General features: G+C 46.3%; 1 protein-coding gene across 2 annotated transcripts; it reads left to right on the top strand.

Moving 5' to 3' along the window:
* Positions 1–5,340: 5,340 nt before the first annotated feature.
* rnf217 (ring finger protein 217) lies at positions 5,341–19,347 on the top strand. 2 transcript variants are annotated; one of them, XM_029002884.1, is made up of 8 exons: positions 5,341–5,410; positions 5,529–6,106; positions 12,960–13,190; positions 13,760–13,924; positions 15,377–15,578; positions 15,730–15,762; positions 16,922–16,993; positions 17,859–19,347. In XM_029002884.1, exons 2-8 carry the CDS (start codon positions 5,615–5,617, stop codon positions 17,936–17,938), a joined length of 1,275 nt encoding a protein of 424 aa, XP_028858717.1. In that variant the 5' UTR covers positions 5,341–5,410; positions 5,529–5,614; the 3' UTR covers positions 17,939–19,347. The 2 variants fall into 2 exon arrangements, with proteins under 2 accessions (XP_028858717.1, XP_028858718.1); XM_029002885.1 differs by lacking the exon at positions 15,730–15,762 and having other exon boundaries at positions 17,859–19,346.

Below are 19,347 nucleotides of genomic sequence, written 5' to 3'. Positions count from 1 at the left end.
CCACTGAGCAAAGCACTGTCCCCACACACTGCTCCCCGGGCACCTGTCATGGCTGCCCACTGCTCACCAAGGGCGATGGTTAAAAGCAGAAGTGTTGTGTGTGCTGTGCTTGCTGTGCTTCACAAAGAAAATCATTTCACTTTCAGATTTTCCATCTAGAGGCGCTAGTCAAACTGTGATCTAAAACCACACAAACAATGAGTGTCTAATAAATCAGAATCAAGAGTGAATTCATAAAGAATTCTGCAAAGGTCATAAGATAGGGTAGCAGCCCATCGGTTAATGCACTTGCCTGTGAATCAGAAGACACAAAGTCAAACCCCACTTACTACCATTCTGTCCCTGAGCAAGACACTTAACCCTGAGTGTCTTCAGAGGGACTGTCCCTGTAACTACTGATTGTAAGGCTCTCGGGATATGGGCATGGGCTAAATGACATAAACGTAAATTCTAATTAAGTATGAAAAAACAACCCTAAATGACTGAACAGTAGAGGTCTGTCTGAGTGTCTCATTGTCCCGATGAGTCAACCTGGCTTTAAAAATGGCCGTTAAAATGCTGTTACCGAGAGACACGACACATGCTGACGCACTCTGGGTGGGTGGCACGTCTTATGATTTGCCGGTTTGAAAACAGCTCACATGCTCTTATGCTTTACACGTTTCGGTGCTAGTGCTTCACAGATGGGCGTCTAAGCATGACTAATACCTGTGATCTGCTCTTAGTAATTAATGACTGGCTTGCAAGTAGCATTTGGGAAGTTGGCAGACTCCGAAGTGTGTAGAGAGACTGTTTTTGCTCAATTTAACTCCTAATCTCAAGCATTAGCAACCCAAGATCTACAGCTGGGGCCACAGGTTTACACTAACCTTATCCATTACTCAATTAGCACCAATCATTATGCTCTAACAGGAAAGTTGTCTGAAAGCCATGGTCCTGGTGATAATGTCGACTAGATGCTTCAGTCTTGAAGCCCTTTTGGGCTTCATTTGGTACCTTGGTGAATTACAACACCTTCGCAAGTTCCACTTGTGATGGCCCTACATGGCCTTATTGAACCTGCCTTGTTTGTAATGTCCTGACTGCTGGGTCTGTGGCCTTTAGGGGGTGGTACTCAGGTATGAGCCAGTGGTGTGGATTGAGTGCAAAAGGAATTTGGATGCTTTCCCACAGTTCCCTGATTTCCACACATTTTTTTTTTTTTTTTTTATGTGCCTTTCACAGCAGTTTCACTTGCATCTTCTTAATGTTAAGAAATCACATTAAGGTTCCAAGTTGTAACACTGTTTGGTGTTAAGTTGTACCTATCTATACAGGTGGTTGTTTGGACCTTCTACCTATGGAAGAGACAGACTTTTTGACTTTTGACGTTCAATTTGATGCACAGAAAAACAGGGAGAGCTTAAGGATTTGAGTGACTTTGAAAAGGGAATGTTTTAGGATGGCCAGACACCTGCATCATTGCATCTTGTGGCAAGTTCCAGGACTTACCAAAAGTGATCCAACAAAGGAAAGCTGATGAACTACTGACTGTGTCATGGGTGGCCAGGGCTCATCAGCGTTAAAGGGGAGTGCTCAAGTGCAGACTAGCCTGTGTGGTTCTGAAGGAAAGATGCATCACAGCTGGTTGGGTAGGGGCAGTGGTGGCCTAGTGGTTAAGGAAGCGCCCCTGTGATCAGAAGGTTGCTGGTTCAAATCCCGATCTGCCAAGGTGCCACTGAGCAAAGCACCGTCCCCACACCCTGCTCCCCGGGCGCCTGTCATGGCTGCCCACTGCTCACTTAGGGTGATGGGTTAAATGCAGAGGACAAATTTCACTCTGTGCACTGTGTGCTGTGCTGCTGTGTATCACATGTGACAATCACTTCACTTTAGGGTATGGTCAGGATGCCCATTCTGACCACCACAAAAGGAACTTGCAATGTGAACATGAATCTGGTGACCGGGTCTGGTGACAGCATTTACGTTTTGCATCTGGCCAGGTGTGTGAGCAATAGGGCACCAGGATGCACTATGGGTAGAGGCAGCATGACGCCTTGGACACTGTTTTACTGGGAAACTTTGGGAGCTGCATTCCTGTAGCTGTTTCTTTGACTCGTACCACTAGCCTGCTGTACACTCCATCATGGAAAAGGTGCTCCCAGACAGCAGTGTTCTCTTGCAGCAGAATAAAGCACCCTGCCACCCTGTTAAAATCACACCCAAGACTATGCTGAGCTATTGTACAGACCTCAGTTACTACAAATCAGATGCTGTCTTTGTGGGAAAGTTAAATTGGAACTGTCCCTCATCAAACTCTGATAGACAAAAAATCCACATCGGGAGCTGAAGATTCCTCAGCTCATTAACTCATTAATGGGGATCCATTAATGTCTAATTCTCTGTCTTGATTTTTTCAGCATTTATTTCATTTATAATCTTACTCTGACTTCAGTCCCAAAGGCATCTTTATCATCCAGATAATCAATTACACCATTACAGAACGCTTCCACCCAACACCAACTCAGAGTGGCAACGCTCCCACTTAAGGTTAATTTATTAATAATCCATTGAATCCATGGGTTGTTTAATTTGGGTACATATACAGCAGCATTCCATCCAAAAATGAGAGCCGATTTGTTTCAGTTGATGATAATCTCATCCAAAAATACTTTAATTATGACTTTATGAATTCCTAGAGTGGTGTTTTGAATGAATTCTACTGTGCCTGATAGACAAGAAATTAAAAGGTGTCTGTAGTCTGGTGTTGTACCTCTATTCGAATCCCCAGCACAGCAATAAGCACTTTACCATTAATGAATAAATTAGTGTGTGTACAAATAACCAAATGAACGTTTCAACAAACGTCTCTGAGGATTGAACGAGATTGAAATTTTTACCTTCACTCATTAGCTGCACATGGTGCAGTAACATGAACAGAATGTCTTTAATCTCTTTACTGGTTGCTTCTATTCTGAATCTCTGAGTGCGTGCAAGATGCCTGGTTGTACTGAAACCTTCCAGCCTCTTGATGTTCGACTGCCTTAACAGCACCCCAAGGACCTATTAAACTCGGAAGAAATCAACCATTTTCAGCAGACTGTTGACTCAGCACACGTTCACTTTGTTTGTCCACCGTGGCCTGTTACAAGAGTAATTTACCCAAAACGCACTCTCAGCAAACGCATTCATTCAAAATTATGCTTTGCACTTTTAGGCACTGACTGGCAGTTCATCTGCAACTCATTTCAGTGAAATGTGGTTGGAGGCAATTTTGGATGTCAGTAACAAAAGCTGCGATTTCCTGTGGATTTCAGCACAATTTATATTTTATGGCATTTGGTCTTTGGCTACTCTAAACACTACGTGAGCATTTAATTGTCCACTTTGAGTAATTTTCCTTTGGTATTCTACTCCCACCTAGTGTTTGAACAGTTCCTGCACCTTCATCGGAAAACAATGCTTTAGGTTTGTTAACTAATAAAATACACTGAACAAGTAAATTAAGTGAATTAAATGGATATAAGATTTGTGCCACAATTATTGATCTTACAAATCACTGGACCAATCACAGCACTGGACCAGTCTTGCTGTTATTTTATTGTACAGGGCTATAAGACAGATAACATTAGCAGGGTGAAATGTTTACTCCATGTTTTTAGAACTAATTCCCTTCATTACCATTTGTGACAGATAATGATAACTGATAACAGGTACCATAATGGCATGCTAAATTATTCTAAAACTATTTTAATAATGTGCTTAGCAACAACAATCACAGAATCAAGATTCATAGATACAATTTGCATCCTAGTATACTGTGCAATTTATACTTGAGTGTCACTGTCAAGATAAATTAAAGTTTCAGCAGTGCAACACTGTTAGCAGAAGCTGTACAAACAATTTAACATAATAATAATGAAAATAATAAATACATTTTTAAAAAATAATAATGGCAGGCAATGTGTCCTCATTGTTCAAATCCTGGTTCGAGCCTTGAGATAACTTGCTCTCCCTGTGTTAGCGTGGGTTTCCTCTGGGTCCTCCAGTCAAAGATATGTATACAAGAATGTGTGAGTGAGGAAGGAGGAGGAGAATAAATGTGGGTTTGGATTGTTGGTATGTATTATCTATAAGTATTACTTGTGACTAGTGATTGTATTAGTTTGTTTAAAAATCCAACATGAGACAACAGATCAAAATCCAACAGATCCTCATTAACAGTAATTTGTAATGTACACTCGTCTCACTCGTCCTCGTCTTCCTCCGCTTATCCGGCTCCGGGTTAGGGGGGCAGCATTACAAGTAGGGAATCCCAGACAGACCTCTTCCCAGCCACCTCCACCAGCTCCTCCGGCAGGACCCCAAGGCGTTCCCAGACCAGACTGGAGATGTAATTTCTCCAGCGTGTCCTGGGTCGACCCGGGGGCCTCCTGCCGGCAGGACATACCCGAAACACCTCCCCAGGGAGGCGTCCAGGAGGCATCCTGACCAGATACCCGAACCACATCAACTGGCTCCTTTCGATGTGGAGGAGCAGCGGTTCCTCACGAATGTCCGAGCTCCTCACCCTAAGTGTGGGTGCGCCCGGCCACCCTATGGAGGAAACTCATTTCGACTGCTCGTATCCGCGATCGAGTTCTTGCGGTCATTACCCAAAGCTCATGACCATAGGTGAGGATTGGGATGTAGATTGACCAGTAAATCGAGAGCGTCCGTATCACTGCAGATGCTGCCCTAACCCGCCGGTCGATCTCCTGCTCCCTTCTTCCCTCACTCGTGAACAAGACCCCGAGATTCTTAAACTCCTCCACTTGAGGCAGGTGAGCCACCCTTTTCTGGTCGAGAAACCATGGTCTCAGATTTTGAGGTGCTGATCCTCATCCCAGCCGCTTCACACTCGGCATGCGAACCTACCAACAAGAGCTGAAGGTCAGAGCCTGATGAAGCTAGGAGGACGACATCATCTGCAAAAAGCAGAGATGATATTCTCCTGCCACCAAACTCGACACATTCCACACCATGGCTCCACACAATGGCCCTTAACAAAAGGCCATCGACCCCTTACTTCTGGAGCGCCCCCCATAGGGTGCCCCTGGGGACACGGTTATTAATGTGCGCTGTCGCTCTTAAATAATTAGTGACTTCACAATCAAATCAAATAAAGTAAGCAAATACACAAATATTTAAAGTAATGTGTTTAATCTTGAAGCAGAATTTGGTCGTGGTGCTAGTACAGTTTCCTTCTATGCGTCGACGCGAACAACACCAGGCCGCGTAAACCCCCTAGTATATGCCCCCCCACATATTGATTTGCGCGTTTTGAAGCGCGCCTGTATTCTGCACTCCGCGGTAATTGCGGCTGATCAGCTGGCTCTGGGGAAAGAGGAAAAAAAAACTCCGCACGTCGCGGATTTACGAACTTGTCCCGGTGCGTGTTTTTTTACGTCCTTCCCCGCCGCTCGTCCGATCCTGTTTGTGGGAATATTTGATCGTGTGACGATGCCGCGACTCGTCTTGGGATAAAGTGTGTGTGTGTTTATTTACAGTATGAAGACCCGGAAGTAGTCCCGGAGAGTTACTCTGCCGTTCTTTTGTCGGCGAGTTCGGCCAGAATCGGCAGCATGCGGCCGCGATGGAAGATGAACGCGTCGCGGTGAAGCCTGGCGGCCGGAACATGCCTCGTTTCGGCAGCGGACGCGACGAGGACGCCCCGAGCGGTTCGCCCGAGGTCCCCGGCGAAGTTGGCGCGCCGAGCACTGATTTTGCCCGGGACCGCCGGGAGACCGGCGCTCCGTCTCCGGCCCGAACTCCGGACGCGCTCAAGGAACCAGAACCAGAAGTGGGCCGGCTGGAGGAGCACGTCTACTGCACGGTCTACTGCATCGCCAACGACAACTACAAAAGGCCGGTGCCGGACGGGACGGCGGCGGGACGCGGGTCGGAGCCCGAGCCCGGCCCGGAGCCCCTGGCTCTCAGGGACCTGGGCAACTTCTACGGCCCGGACTACGCGCTGTCCGTCCTGCTGAGCTGCCGCATCTGCCTGGAGGACCGGCGCATGAGGCCGCTGCGCTGCTGCGGGAAGGCCGTGTGTGAGGAGTGTCTGAAGCGATACATCAGCTCGCAGGTAACGCGGGGGCCCTACCTCGCAAGGAAGCGGATTCAAAGTGAAGTGACTGTCACATGTGATGCACAGCACGCGGTGCACACAGTGAAATTTGTCCTCTGCATTTAACCCATCACCCTGAGTGAACAGTGGGCGGCCATGACAGGCGCCCGGGGAGCAGTGTGTGGGGACGGTGCTTTGCTCTGTGGCACCTTGGCGAATCGGGATTCGAACCGGCAACCTTCTGATTACGGGGCCGCTTCCTTAACCGCTAGGCCACCACTGCCTCGATTCAGGTCCCCACTGAGGGTCAGGGTCCCGTCCCCCCACACACTGCTCGCCAGGGGCGATGGTTAAAAGCAGAGGACACGTCTCGTTGTGTCACCGTGTAGATTTACATTTACAGCATTTATCCAGAGCGACTACAGTCAGTATTTACAGGGACAGTCCCCCCCCCGGAGACACTCAGGGTTAATTGTTTTGCTCAGGGACACAATGGTAGTAAGTGGGGTTTGAACCTGGTTGTTACACACTAGGCTACTACCACCCTTCTGGAGTCGGGGAGGGTGGTGTTGTGCGTGTAATTAATTAATTAATTAATTGACGACGACCCCTTAATTACGTCTCCCGGCCGCTCCTGCAGCAGGCGCGCGGGGCGGAGGGATCCCGTCACAGTTGTCGCGTGACGCCGGCCGCCAAGACGCAGGCACTCGCGCCGCACGGTTCCGTTCGTACCTCCGTTCAAGCCAAACGGCGAATACGCTCTAGTGCACTCACGCTGGGTGCACCGCGTGCTGTGCTGCAGTGTTTCACGGCAACAGTCACTTCCCTTTGTGACTCCTAGATCCCTGGTTTGTTGGGAACGTGCACATTCCCTCCAGAGAGAGAACCATTATATGGAGGCGCCGTGTTATTCCCGCAAATGCAAACATATGTGTAAACATATATTTTTTTACATATTTTGTCCGCGGGGGCTTTGCCTCCAGCAGCGGGCCGGGTCTAGACGGGCCGTCACCTCTCGTGGGCGGCTGGCGGGAATGACGCGTCCTCGTCCCAGTCCATTGTGTCTCCGGGCCCGGGCTGCGCTCATTGTTCCTTGTTTGTGGAAGCGATGGGTTTCCTGCCCTTTCTTCTGCCCACTGCGCCCACCGTCCCGGGACAGCGCGCTTCCCGTCTTTGTGCGCGGCCCTCGGACCCCCGGGCGGAGCGTGCCGCCGTTTTCCCGTCGTGTCTGGGTCGTGTAGTTCATTCTTAATCACCGAGCTCGACGACGACCCCTTAATTACAGAGACTGTCGCACCGCAGTTCCGTTCGTACCTCCGTTACGGTGAATATTTTACATTTACAGCATTTACCAGACGCCCTTATCCAGAGCGACTTACAATCAGTAGTTACGGGGACAGTCCCCCCCCTGGAGACACTCAGGGTTAAGTGTCTTGCTCAGGGACACAATGGTAGTAAGTGGGGTTTGAACCTGGGTCTTCTGGTTCATAGGCGAGTGTGTTACACACTAGGCTACTACCACCCTGGTAGCACTTACACTGGTGCTGTCGTAAGAAGTGGTGGTAACACGCTCGCCTGTGAACCAGAAGACCCAGGTTCAAACCCCACTTACTACCACCATGTCCCAGAGTGTCTCCTGGGGGACCGACCACGTAACTACGTGATACGCGTCTGATGAAAAGATTCATTGTTCTTTGTTCGCCGGATACGGTTATACAGGCACAAAAACGCAGTGAAATGTGCCCTCAGTTGGGTGTGAGGTGGACGGACTTATATTTCATTCCAAGTTCTGAACAGCGTGGAAATGTGGACCGTTCCGTTTTTATCCTTGTAAACGTTTAAAAGTGTCTTATGGCCTGAGGATAGAAGCTCGTCCTATGTCCCTCCATCTTGGCAGCGGTGGCCTAGCGGGTGAAGAAGCGGACCCGTAATCAGAAGGTGCCACTGAGCAAGGCACCGTCCCCACACGCTGCTCCCCGGGCGCCTGTCATGGCTGCCCACTGCTCACCAAGGGCAAATTTCACTGTGTGCCCCGTGTGCTGTGCTGCTGTGTATCACATGTGACAATCACTTCACTTCACATAATACTCCTGGTCAGACAGACCCGTTCTGCAGTGGGACGAGTCTCTGGTGGTCCTGCATCTCCTGGTGTACAAGTGCTTTTGCAATTAAACCCCAGATAGTCACATTTTTCTTCAAATTAGCGGTCGTACGATCATCTTGCGGTCGTACGATTTTCCACAGAAGGATCAGAGAGCAGACTGAAGAACAGACAAATAAGCAGCTTTTCAAAGCCTCTGTCTATTGTGGCCATTAAGGGTGCCAGCGTGTCCCAAGATGCTCACCGGCGACAGCCGGTGACGCAAATAAGGAAGCAGCCGCGGGCCCGGCCGTCTCATTTTACAATGCTCAGGGGCTGAAGCTTAAAAAGCGCGTGGCCTGTGAAGAACGTGTGAAGACGTAGCCTCGGAAATGCGACACATCTACCGCGTTAAAGATCTCTGAAACGCGTCACCTCGCACATGGAAATGGCCCCGCTGGCTCTTATGGCCTCTGTGGGGTCGGCGTGAAAGCTGCCAACCCTGCCCCAGCTGGCCTGGTGTCAACAGAAAGCTTCTTTGAGGGACGGGCGCGAGGGGTGAACGTGATGAGCCGCACCCCCCCTCCTTTCGCCAGATCCACCGATGGTTTCTCGCCGTCTCCGGTAAACCTCCCTCTCCTCTGTGCTTGAGTGCTTATTGACAATGAAGACACGCCGCTTGTTGAACCTGTCCTCGCGGTACTTCTTTGACGTAAAGTCCTTCTTCCTCTCGATGGAAAGATTAGTGGGACGATTGGGCATCTTTGCATTAAAAGTAGATTCGGGGGGGGGGAGAAACGTTTGCAGGGAGAACGTTTGCAGAACGTTACAGCAGCCTGAATGCCGTGGAAGCTGGTGTCGTGTAATCGATGCAGAGTTGCTGAGCGATGGTCTTCTGACGATCAGAGGAGCTTCTCGTGGCTTCTGGATCATGTCTGAACCTTCCAGTTTATTCTTATTTATGGGATTCAGGCCTGTAGGCCTGCACTTCGGCACCAGTCGGGTTCGAAACTGAAGATGGAGCAGAAATGCTATGAAAGGATGGAAATAGACTACAAGATCTTTGCAATCTGCCCTAAGTGGTTGAAGAGCAAAAAAAAAAAAATGTCATTGTAACTCCAGCCTTTCCCCCCACTTGCATTGGCTGAGTGATTCACTTAAATGCCAAGTGTACAGAACATGTGCTGCCATCTCATAATAATAATTTGTAGGATTCTCTTTATTGTCCTCAGGCTCCTATATAATAAAAAAACACACATGCCACACACTTTTTATTTTTACTGTGGTTTGTTTTTGCATTAATGATCCCTTGGTGCCTCAATCCTGTTCAAGCCTGTTTTCAGGCTGAGTTTTCTTATTAAATGATAGGCAGGTTCAGTGTACATGAATATATGTGCGTGTTTGTGTTTGAATCTACTAAATCACAAAACCCCCTTTTTACATTTCGAGGTTCCATTTGTATAGCCTGAGTAGCCCAGTTTTCCGTCGCCGTGACTGGTTTGGTCAACTGATGACCTTAATGACCTTCACAGACCGAAAGAGTTTTCTATGGGATGTGCATCTGAGGAGCTTCTCAGCTCCACAAGCCTCTGCAGACTCCACGGTCAAGATTGAATATTGTTGAACTTTGACCTTTGCATGCCGTGACTCATTTATGTGCAATCAATGGAAACATTTACACTTGTGATATTTATCAGACGCCCTTATCCAGAGCGGCTTTCAATCAGTAGCTACAGGGAGTTCCTTTTCTTTATCCCTGGTTTCCTATTACTAGAACCAAGTAAATACGGAAAAGCCAATGTGACATTTTGTCCAAATTACTTAATTGTCTAACTGATGTCTTCGCTTAAGATTGTTGAAATCCCCAAAATGACTTTAACTTGTTAATGAAATGTTTTGTTAGTGAATATTATTTTTTTATTCCAACACCTTTAATATATATTTCTGTTTGGTGTTCTGTTCTGTTCAGGGTGGTAGTAGCCTAGTGGGTAACACACTCGCCTATGAACCAGAAGACCCAGGTTCAAATCCCACTTACTACCATGGTGTCCCTGAGCAAGACACTTAGCCATAAACTGCTCCAGGGGGGGGACTGTCCCTGTAACTACTCATTGTAAGTCGCTCTGGATAAGGGTGTCTGATAAATGCCGTAAATGTAAATGTGGTGTATGCAGTTGCGAGGCGAATGCGAGCATGTGCAGATATAATCGGACGTGGTTGTTAACAGGCGTACAGCGACCAGAGGCTCGGTTTCTCCACTCCAGCGCTGGCGTCATGGAAGACCTCCTCCTCCTCCTCAGTTTTTTTGTTTTGCGCTGTGCTGCTGCTTTGTAGCCTGTTCTGCAGGTTTCATGAGCTTGTGACCCGACGCGAGAGAGCCTTCCTGCAGTGGGGGGGGGGGTCACCCGAGGTCAAATGCAGCTTGTGCCGGCGGTTGCGGTGGGTTAATCATAGTCCCATGACTCCCGAGGGCCGGTGTGTGCCGCCAGCCACCCGCAGACCCGCCGGTAAACGCAATTCCGTACGCGTATAGGTGCGTGTATGACGTACAGCTCAGGTTTAAGTAAGAATGTGAACTATTTAAAGTACGCTCCACGGACGATTCTGTTTCTAGCCTGGAAGCGGCGTGCGCTACGTGCTCTCTTGCAAAAACCATCTGGGTTTTCTTTCTCATACCCAGGAGTACGCAGCAAATTAGTATGGCCATAATATTTTTACAAAAACCTGGAGCTACTGAAGCAATACGTACAGAGGGGCAAATAAAAGATGTGCTTTAAAAAAAAAAAATTAAAAATTCTACTGAAAATTAAATCCTTCCAGTTGAGGCCTATTCGGTTTATTTTTTATGGCAGTATCAACGCGTTGCGCATGCACTGTATGAAGTATGGACTGTAAAAAAAAGTTCCACGTTCGTCTTAGTATCCTCTAAGCAGGAAGTTCTTTAGCTTGGTAAGAGCGGATCCGTCTGATACTGTAGAGAAGGAATGTACATTAGCGGGAAAGATTGGTGATGTGAGTCAAGAAGGAGAGTCACTCCAAGGTGGCGTGAAGTTGCAGAAGGTTCAGGTAGATGAACGGCAACGTCCTGATGTGGTGAAGAATCTGCTGGAATGAATATTAGTTAATATTATGTCCAGCCATGCAGGGAAATCACACGTGTTTCACTTATGGATGACATCATTAGTAACTGCTGTTGCTGCTGTTAACTGCTTGCTGGGGCAAACAGACCCCCCTTTTGTCTCCATGCCGCCATGGAGCTGTCAATCACTCCGTCTTGGGACAGATGTTTTCATTTCTCACTGTATGTGAGGCATCAGATGAAAGTGAAAGTGAAGTGATTGTTATTGTGATACACTGCAGCAGAGCACATGGTGACACAGCAAAATGTGTCCTCTGCTTTTAACCATCACCCTTGGTGAGCAGTAGGGCAGCCACGACAGGCAGACACACAGCAGTGTGTGGTGACGGTGCCACCACTGCCCCATTTCGATCCGTTTGCAATGGTGTTCTTTCTAAAAAAAATAATAAAATAAAATACAATGCATTAGGCAATGATTTTTTGTTACTTTTATGTTAATAAACACTGTTGAAACAAGATGTTAGTTTTGTCCTGAAATGGTTATTGATAGTCTCGGTTGTTGAGACTGGACACCTTGGGGAACTGTCTTTGCCTCTGTGGATGCAAAGACAACCTGAATAGTGAATAGTATTTGCTCATTTACTGTGGTTCTGACTTGGCATGAGGGCGTTTCTGTTTTCGGAGGCCACGCCCACTTTCAGCAGGTCATCATTTAGCCATTCCTACAGTGCTTCCAGTCTGTTTTGGTGTTAAAATCGTATTGGGAATTATATCAGTATTACAGTAAATATGTACTTAAAGGTGTAAGCAGATGGAATCCTGACATAGAAAGGTCACAGGGCATTAAGATGTTTGCCTATGCATTTAGCTCATTAATAATCTGAAAATCCATCCAAAAGTTATCCCCTTAGGCCCCACATGCCCTCTGAAACACACCAGTGGTTCATGGGCTAATCCTAAAAAAGCTGCTGTCCTGGGGGTTATTAGTTTTTGGTTAATATAAAAAGCAGTAATCTTATAAGTATTTGTGGTTAGAGTTGTTTGGTTGAAGTAAGGCATGTCACACACACACACACACACACACGGGTGTGTATATATGCACATAGTTTGTTGGATGTGACTTTAGGGGTTTATAGGGTTAGAGGTTTACCTACACTCATTTTTTTCTGTTGCCACAGACTTCTGAGGATGGGGAACTGAAGAGTTTGTCAAAATTTGTCAAAAATCACTTGAAACATAATCATCACGTCAGAGTCATTTGCATGTAATTTGTGCTTGAATTTTTAAATTTTAATAAAGAGATGTGATGTTACAACAATTCCTGGATTAATGAGTGATGCACATTCGTCTGTACTGGATAAATTATATATCTGTACTGCATTGATGCAAATAGTGCATTATCATGGCTACAAGTATTATATTAGTATGTTGCCCAGCAAAAATGTCAGTGCGTGAATTGGGAATTATCTTAGTTTGCTCAGACCCTTTTGAAACTGGCTACTGAGGAATGTTTTCGATGAACCAATATTGTAAAATGTTGAACATTGATTCTCAGTTCCAGATTATTGATAGGCATCACAACAATGTGTTTCTGAATTCATTTCTTCATCCCCCCCCCTAGTTTTTGTGCTGTTTTTTTTTTTTTTTTTTTTTTTTGTTCAAGGTTCTAGATTTTTATTTTATTTTATTAACTTGTGTGCGTGTGTTGCCAGGTTCTTGTCGGCCGGGCGGACATGGTTTGCCCCATCACCGAGTGCAGTGGCTACCTGGAAGAGAGCATGGTGGTGGCGCACCTGGCCAGCGAGGACGTGGCCAAGTACAAGTACTTCCTGGAGCTGAGTCGCCTGGACGCCAGCACCAAGCCCTGCCCCCAATGCAACCTGTTCACCTCTCTGAAGGGCAGAGGTCACCACGGGTCCAGCCGCTCCGAGCAGAGATACAAGGTAGGCAAAAGGCCTTGAAAGGAAGGGGTATATAGTCACAACTTCTTATATAGTCCTTGTCCTTGATGGATTTCTTTTGCTTTTATTTCTGTATACTGTATAGTGTGTGTGCTTTATTTTTATAATTTTTTTTCTGCTTTTCCCCACCGTCCAGTTGAGTGCTTATACCTAAGCGTATACGTCTGCTCTTTGCGATCTCAGCTTTTGTGCTCAGGTAGCGGTAACATTAGCGAGGGGGGTTGGATAACTGCAGGTTCTAAAATGGCTATTGATTTTCTGATTGGAAGAGATTTGCACAGGTTGCCGATTCCTGGAAGTGCAGCGCACGTCTCTGCACTCACTCTAATAAGCAGCGTTCTTCATGTAAATGTGGAAACATAATTGGTGCTTTTTTGATTGTAATGTGTTGAGTCGTGGCAATCATACATGTATTTAATAAGTCATTATAATAATCATGTACAGTTACATGTTAAACAGATTAGAATGAATATTCCAGTATGAACTAAGAAAGCAGCGCGCCTGCATGCTCGTACCTCATGATCTCACGTCTCGACCACGTCCTCTTGCAGATCCTTTGCAGCAAATGCCAGTTTGTGTGGTGCTTCAAGTGCCACGCCCCCTGGCACGAAGGCCTGAAGTGTCGAGATTACAGGAAGGGCGACAAGTTGCTGCGTCACTGGGCCAGCGTCATCGAGCACGGCCAGAGGAATGCTCAGAAGTGTCCGCGCTGCAAGGTGTGAAGCGCCGTCCTCTGGACGCCCCTGGTCCAAATTCCGGAGGCTGCATTTTAAATTCCAGTGCATGAATAGGTCAAAATCTGGTTGCAGTGTAGGGTCAAACAAGGTCGTGCCATTTAGATTTTTCTTTAGGGTTTTGGTTCTGTTCCTCCTTCCCTGCTCTTTTACATTTCAGTATAATGTTTATTCTCTGGATGGGAAATCATAACGCTGTGCCAGCTTGAGTCAGCACAGCAGGGTTCGGGCGTCTCGAGGGTTTGGCTGGCCGTCCCGCCAGCAGCCGGCCTTTAAAGAAGAGATATAAAAAAAAAAAAAAAAAGGTAGAAAGTCCTATGGTAGCAGGATTCACGGCGGCATGAAGATCTGGCATAATGCTGAGAGATGTGGACAGGCTGCTCTGCCCAGCTCGGTGGCTAATTTGTTTAGGCTGTAAATGCCTCGCGAGCCGGTGCGAGTGGGCGACTTTATGGAGCGAAAGCCGCGCTTGGCTGAGTGCTCTGCCGAGAGCTTTCATACCTCGCTGGTGAATTAGTGATGAGGTGTGCACTCAGTATTTTTAGCGCTTTTGTAGGGCTGGGGGGTGTTCCAGTGGCGCCTGGCACTTCCACTTAGTTTTTGTCACTCATTGTTAACACACATCCTTGGGTTGGTTCTTAAGCCAATCTGAGTCTAGCTTTCACAGGAAGGGCAAAACATCTGATATGACAATGCTGAGAAACTAGACGTTTTTGAAATGTGACTGTCCATATATACAAATTTCATTCAAATGGACATTTTACATTGATTGCATTTATCAGACGCCCTTATCCAGAGCATGCTGTTGCCAGATTGGGAAATTATGCATTTAATATTTCATTTCATTAAGTATTGCTTGATTAGCTTAGGTTTTATTTAAATAGGGTACATGAAAGAAACCATTTACCAGCCGACAGTAACTGGTTTGATTTGCATTTTATTTTGCAATTGGCAATTGCTGTAAACAACTGCGGCCCGGTCCCGGCATGTCAACGCACTTCTGTAATTCATTCATGAGTAGCAACATCAGAAATGGTGCACAATTTCCCACAAGGTCAGCCACGTGACTCGTTGTGCTGTTTGTACCGATCTGTGTTGTACTGTTTAATTACCGATCAGATTGTTTTGTAGATTTCTGATCTTCCTTTTGATCCATGTTGGAGAATTTAGAGAGTTGAAACAATCTGTCAATCTTTTCAGTTTTTTCCTGTTTTACGCAAAGGACGACTGAGCATCCAGATTCTTAATCAGCTCCAAATCATTATATTAGAGACACGACAGCTTTTAACTTATTCAATCGGGGTGGTAGTAGCCTAGTGGGTAACACACTCGCCTATGAACCAGAAGACCCAGGTTCAAATCCCACTTACTACCATTGTGTCCCTGACCAATGTTTGGTAATATTATTTCATGAAATTTCCATATCTTCCACAGATTCACATTCAGAGGACCGAGGGCTGTGATCACATGACCTGCACCCAGTGCAACACAAATTTCTGTTACCGCTGCGGGGAGAAATACCGGCACCTGCGCTTCTTCGGTGACCACACCTCCAACCTGAGTGTTTTTGGCTGCAAGTACCGCTACCTGCCCGAAAAGCCCCACCTGCGCCGGCTGGTCCGGGGGTCCGTCTGCAGTAAGTGTCTGAAGTACATCTACGTACCATAAAACAAAAATGCATGTGACCAAAATGCAAATTTCGGTTTTGTCCGTCCGTATTTACAGCAGCTGCCTTCTTGATGTAAACCAATAGTTTTTATAAAATTTTGAATGTACTTCAATTTCAGAACATGGTATACGTTGGAATCAGGAACAGCTAAGTAAGGGCATTTTTTTATGCGGTTAGTTCTGAACCAGAAATAAATTAATGTGAAGTGATTGTCACATGTGATACACAGCAGCACAGCACACGGTGGACACAGTGAAATTGCCCACTGCCGGGGCCAGCTTCCTTCACCGCTAGGCCACCACTGCACCCGCCTGCATGAGGAATCCCGGGACGACAAACTCTGATGCATCTCTTTATTATTCTTCTTCTTTACTCGATCTTACGGTCCGCATGTCATGTGCCAAGGTAGAATGGCTTAGTTCAGTTTCACGGAAGCTAAACGAAACACCCGTTAAAAAAAAATAATAATTTTACATGCACACAATTAACATGTAATCGGTGGTGTAGGTGTAGTACTATACCATGAAATACTGCGCTCTACTAATATCTCATGCCGTAACACGTTCAGAACAGGAGCTTACACCATAACGTTTTTCTAACGGGAAACCGTGGAATATCCTGGAAGCCTGGAGTGTTCTTTAGTACCAGAATAAAAGATCGTTCCAGTGTTGTAATAAAAGACGTGCAAACAAATGCATACCGGCAAAGGACATCAAACCAACGTCAGTCTTTGTGTTGGTTGGGATTTATTTGATTGATGCCGTCTGACCTCGTTCAGACGAAGTGTTGTGTTGGGAGCGGCGTCTGGTGTGTCTTGGCTCGTCGGGGAGTGTTGTGTTTGTGTCGTCTGCTGCCACATTATGTAGTGCTTATTCAGGACTTACACAGACCCTAAAGCCAATATGAAGACGGCGTGACGATGCTCCTTCTGAGAAGCTGTGTTCGTAAACCTTCTCTTATGGTCCTTCCAAGGCCTACAGGCTCCAGGATGTCGATTCAGTCACGCACATGATCACGGCAGATTTAATCAAACACTGGCAACCCTGCAGCGTTTTCCCGGCTATAAAATCCCGCCCCGCAGGATAGAAATGCGTCACGAAGGGGGTGCAGAAGTGAAATTTACTGTTTCCATTTACATGTCCAGTGTAGTAATTTTGTGTAATTTATATGTTTGAGCGTCTCTGTGTATTATTCATTGATGGAAAGTAAATGCAATATGGTTATGTTGATTTTCACTGCAAAATAATTAATGTTCCTCCTCATTCCAGATGATTGCAGTAGAATTTGTAAATGTGTGTGTGTATCCACAGTGAGTAAACTGATCGTGGCTCCGGTGCTCATCGTGCTGGTGGTGGTGGTCGGCGCTCTCGCTCTCGTCATTGGTAAGACTCCACGTATGCTTCTGTTGTCATGGTTCTAGAGGTCAGCGAGTCAGGTGGCTGACCTTGTGGGAAATTGTGCACCATTTCTGATGTTGCTACTCATCAATGAATTACAGAAGTGCGTTGACATGCCGGGACCGGGCCGCAGTTGTTTACAGCAATTGCCAATTGCAAAATAAAATGCAAATCAAACCAGTTACTGTCGGCTGGTAAATGGTTCCTTTGTCCCCCTGTTGATATTTCCAGTTCACTTATTAGATTTCCGTAACACAATAAGCGACGTAATATGTACCTATATTGGATGCCAGGATCATGTGACCTGATTAAAATGATGAAATGTTCTGATAATGATGAATGTTCTGACTGATGTCTGAAAAGGGATTGGGGCTCCACCGACCATGACATACAGTCTTATCCTCTGTGCAGGTTTTGTACGGATTTATACTGATATTGACTGCCATCCAGGGCCTGCACTTCATTTGAACCCAAACTCTGCTTGCATAGGCTCTAGGTGGAAGGTGTCCCAGATCTGGAATAGCGACCTTAAAAATGAGTAGATGGATGAATGGCGATTATTTCATGCTGTGCATGTTATATGCTTTAGGAAAACTGAAGACGATTAGGAAGTCACTCTTAAATATAATTGTTATACAAAATATCACTGAAATGATTGCATCTGGATGGGGTGTGTGTACAGTGCAATAATAACCGATTAGATAAAGGGATTTGGTAAAAATGAAATAAATAATGCCAATTCACTTCTGTTAATGTCAAGGTCATCAGATGGTTTTGTGGTGTTGCGTGGTTTTTGACTGTTCGAGTGCACGTGTTTTCTGCTTTTGAGTTGTTTTTGGTTTTTTTGCAGGTCTTTTTGCGTTTCCCATCTACTGCCTGTGTAAGCGGCGCAGGAAGCGATCACAGGGGGCCGGACGCTGGCTGTGCTGAGACCACCCAGTGCTGATCATGCTGGACATGGACCACCAAAACCCCAATCAAACCCCTAAGAAGAAATGCCTGGCACAGAAGGTGGCATTTATCCCCAGGCACTGCCACTACACACACACATACACACACACACCTTTAGACCCTTTAGCACGTTGGCCATGTGGGACTGAAGCGCTTGCATAAACCCCCACCCACCCAAAGCTTCTTAAAAATGTCTCTTACATGCATCCTTGTGGTAAGGTCATCGCCATGGTTATTGCACAACATAGACTCCTGAATTTACTCGAGAATGGAGCTTCGCAACTTGTTGCATCAGCACATTCGCCCCCATTCCCAGAAGGACTTGGGACAGAAGTGGGCACTCCACTTCTGCCACTCTCCTACTGTAAGACTGACCATGATATAGGAACAATCTGAGGCCTCATCATCTTCACTTTTCTTTTTTCCGACTGGATGGCTGGACAGTGAGTCGTTGTGCAGATGCAATCCAGAAAGACCTTACTGCTTTGTGGAATGCTGATATGGGTCGCCCCACCCGGCTGTCGCTTAGTAATGCAGACAGACAGATATACAGATACGGCGTAGCAGCAACTGAATTTCGCCACTCGACTGAATAAAGCACCACCCATTTTCGAATTCCCAAAGCTGGCGGCAGCCGTTAGGTAGCACTAAACGGTTGTTCTGATGGACTGGTGTTCAGCAAGTGATCCTCATCCTTGGATTGAATGCTCACCAGAGGACACGCGATTTTGGTGCTGACTGGAACAAAGGTGACTGGGTTCGAAACGTGCCCCGGAGTGCTGTGCCAACTTTACACTGGTATTTGCATCACTGGCAGAATGCAACACTGGGACCGAGCAGGAGGTATTTAAAAACTGGACGCAGCGTCACTTTAACAACACTGGAAACACAGTCACGGTGCATGGAGTCAGGAACACCAAAAAAAAAAACGCTCTGCTCACTTGATCTGCACCCATGCTGTGTGTCCTACACTCTTACGTTATTTGAACCCGAGTTGGAAGGCAGTACGTCTAGCTGGGAGAGGTCAAGGCAAATCCCTCTAGATGTGAACTGGAGATTTTAAGAGGTGCCACAATCATCAGATGTACTACTTTCCCCACCGTAACGGACTCCCTCCTTTTTAAACATTTTTTTTTGTTTGTATATTTTTTTCTTCCGGTTTTGCACATGGGAAGTTTTTACGTGGGAAGGAGTGAAATAGGGAAGTACGTTTCATATGCAGGTGTATTTAACAAAGCATGCCAATGTTATTTATTGTATGATTTAGCCAGTGTCAAACTTGCTTACACTGTGTTCCTCTTCCAAGAGCATTTTAAAGATGCATCACATGTCTTTGTTCTGTAAGTTATCTTGTCAGGGATCTTCTTCTACAAGTCAGTTGTGTGGCT

The sequence above is a fragment of the Denticeps clupeoides genome, chromosome 14 (assembly GCF_900700375.1).
Source record: "Denticeps clupeoides chromosome 14, fDenClu1.1, whole genome shotgun sequence".
In the NCBI taxonomy this organism is placed as follows: Eukaryota; Metazoa; Chordata; class Actinopteri; order Clupeiformes; family Denticipitidae; genus Denticeps; species Denticeps clupeoides.
This window is presented reverse-complemented; position numbering and strand designations above follow the sequence as displayed.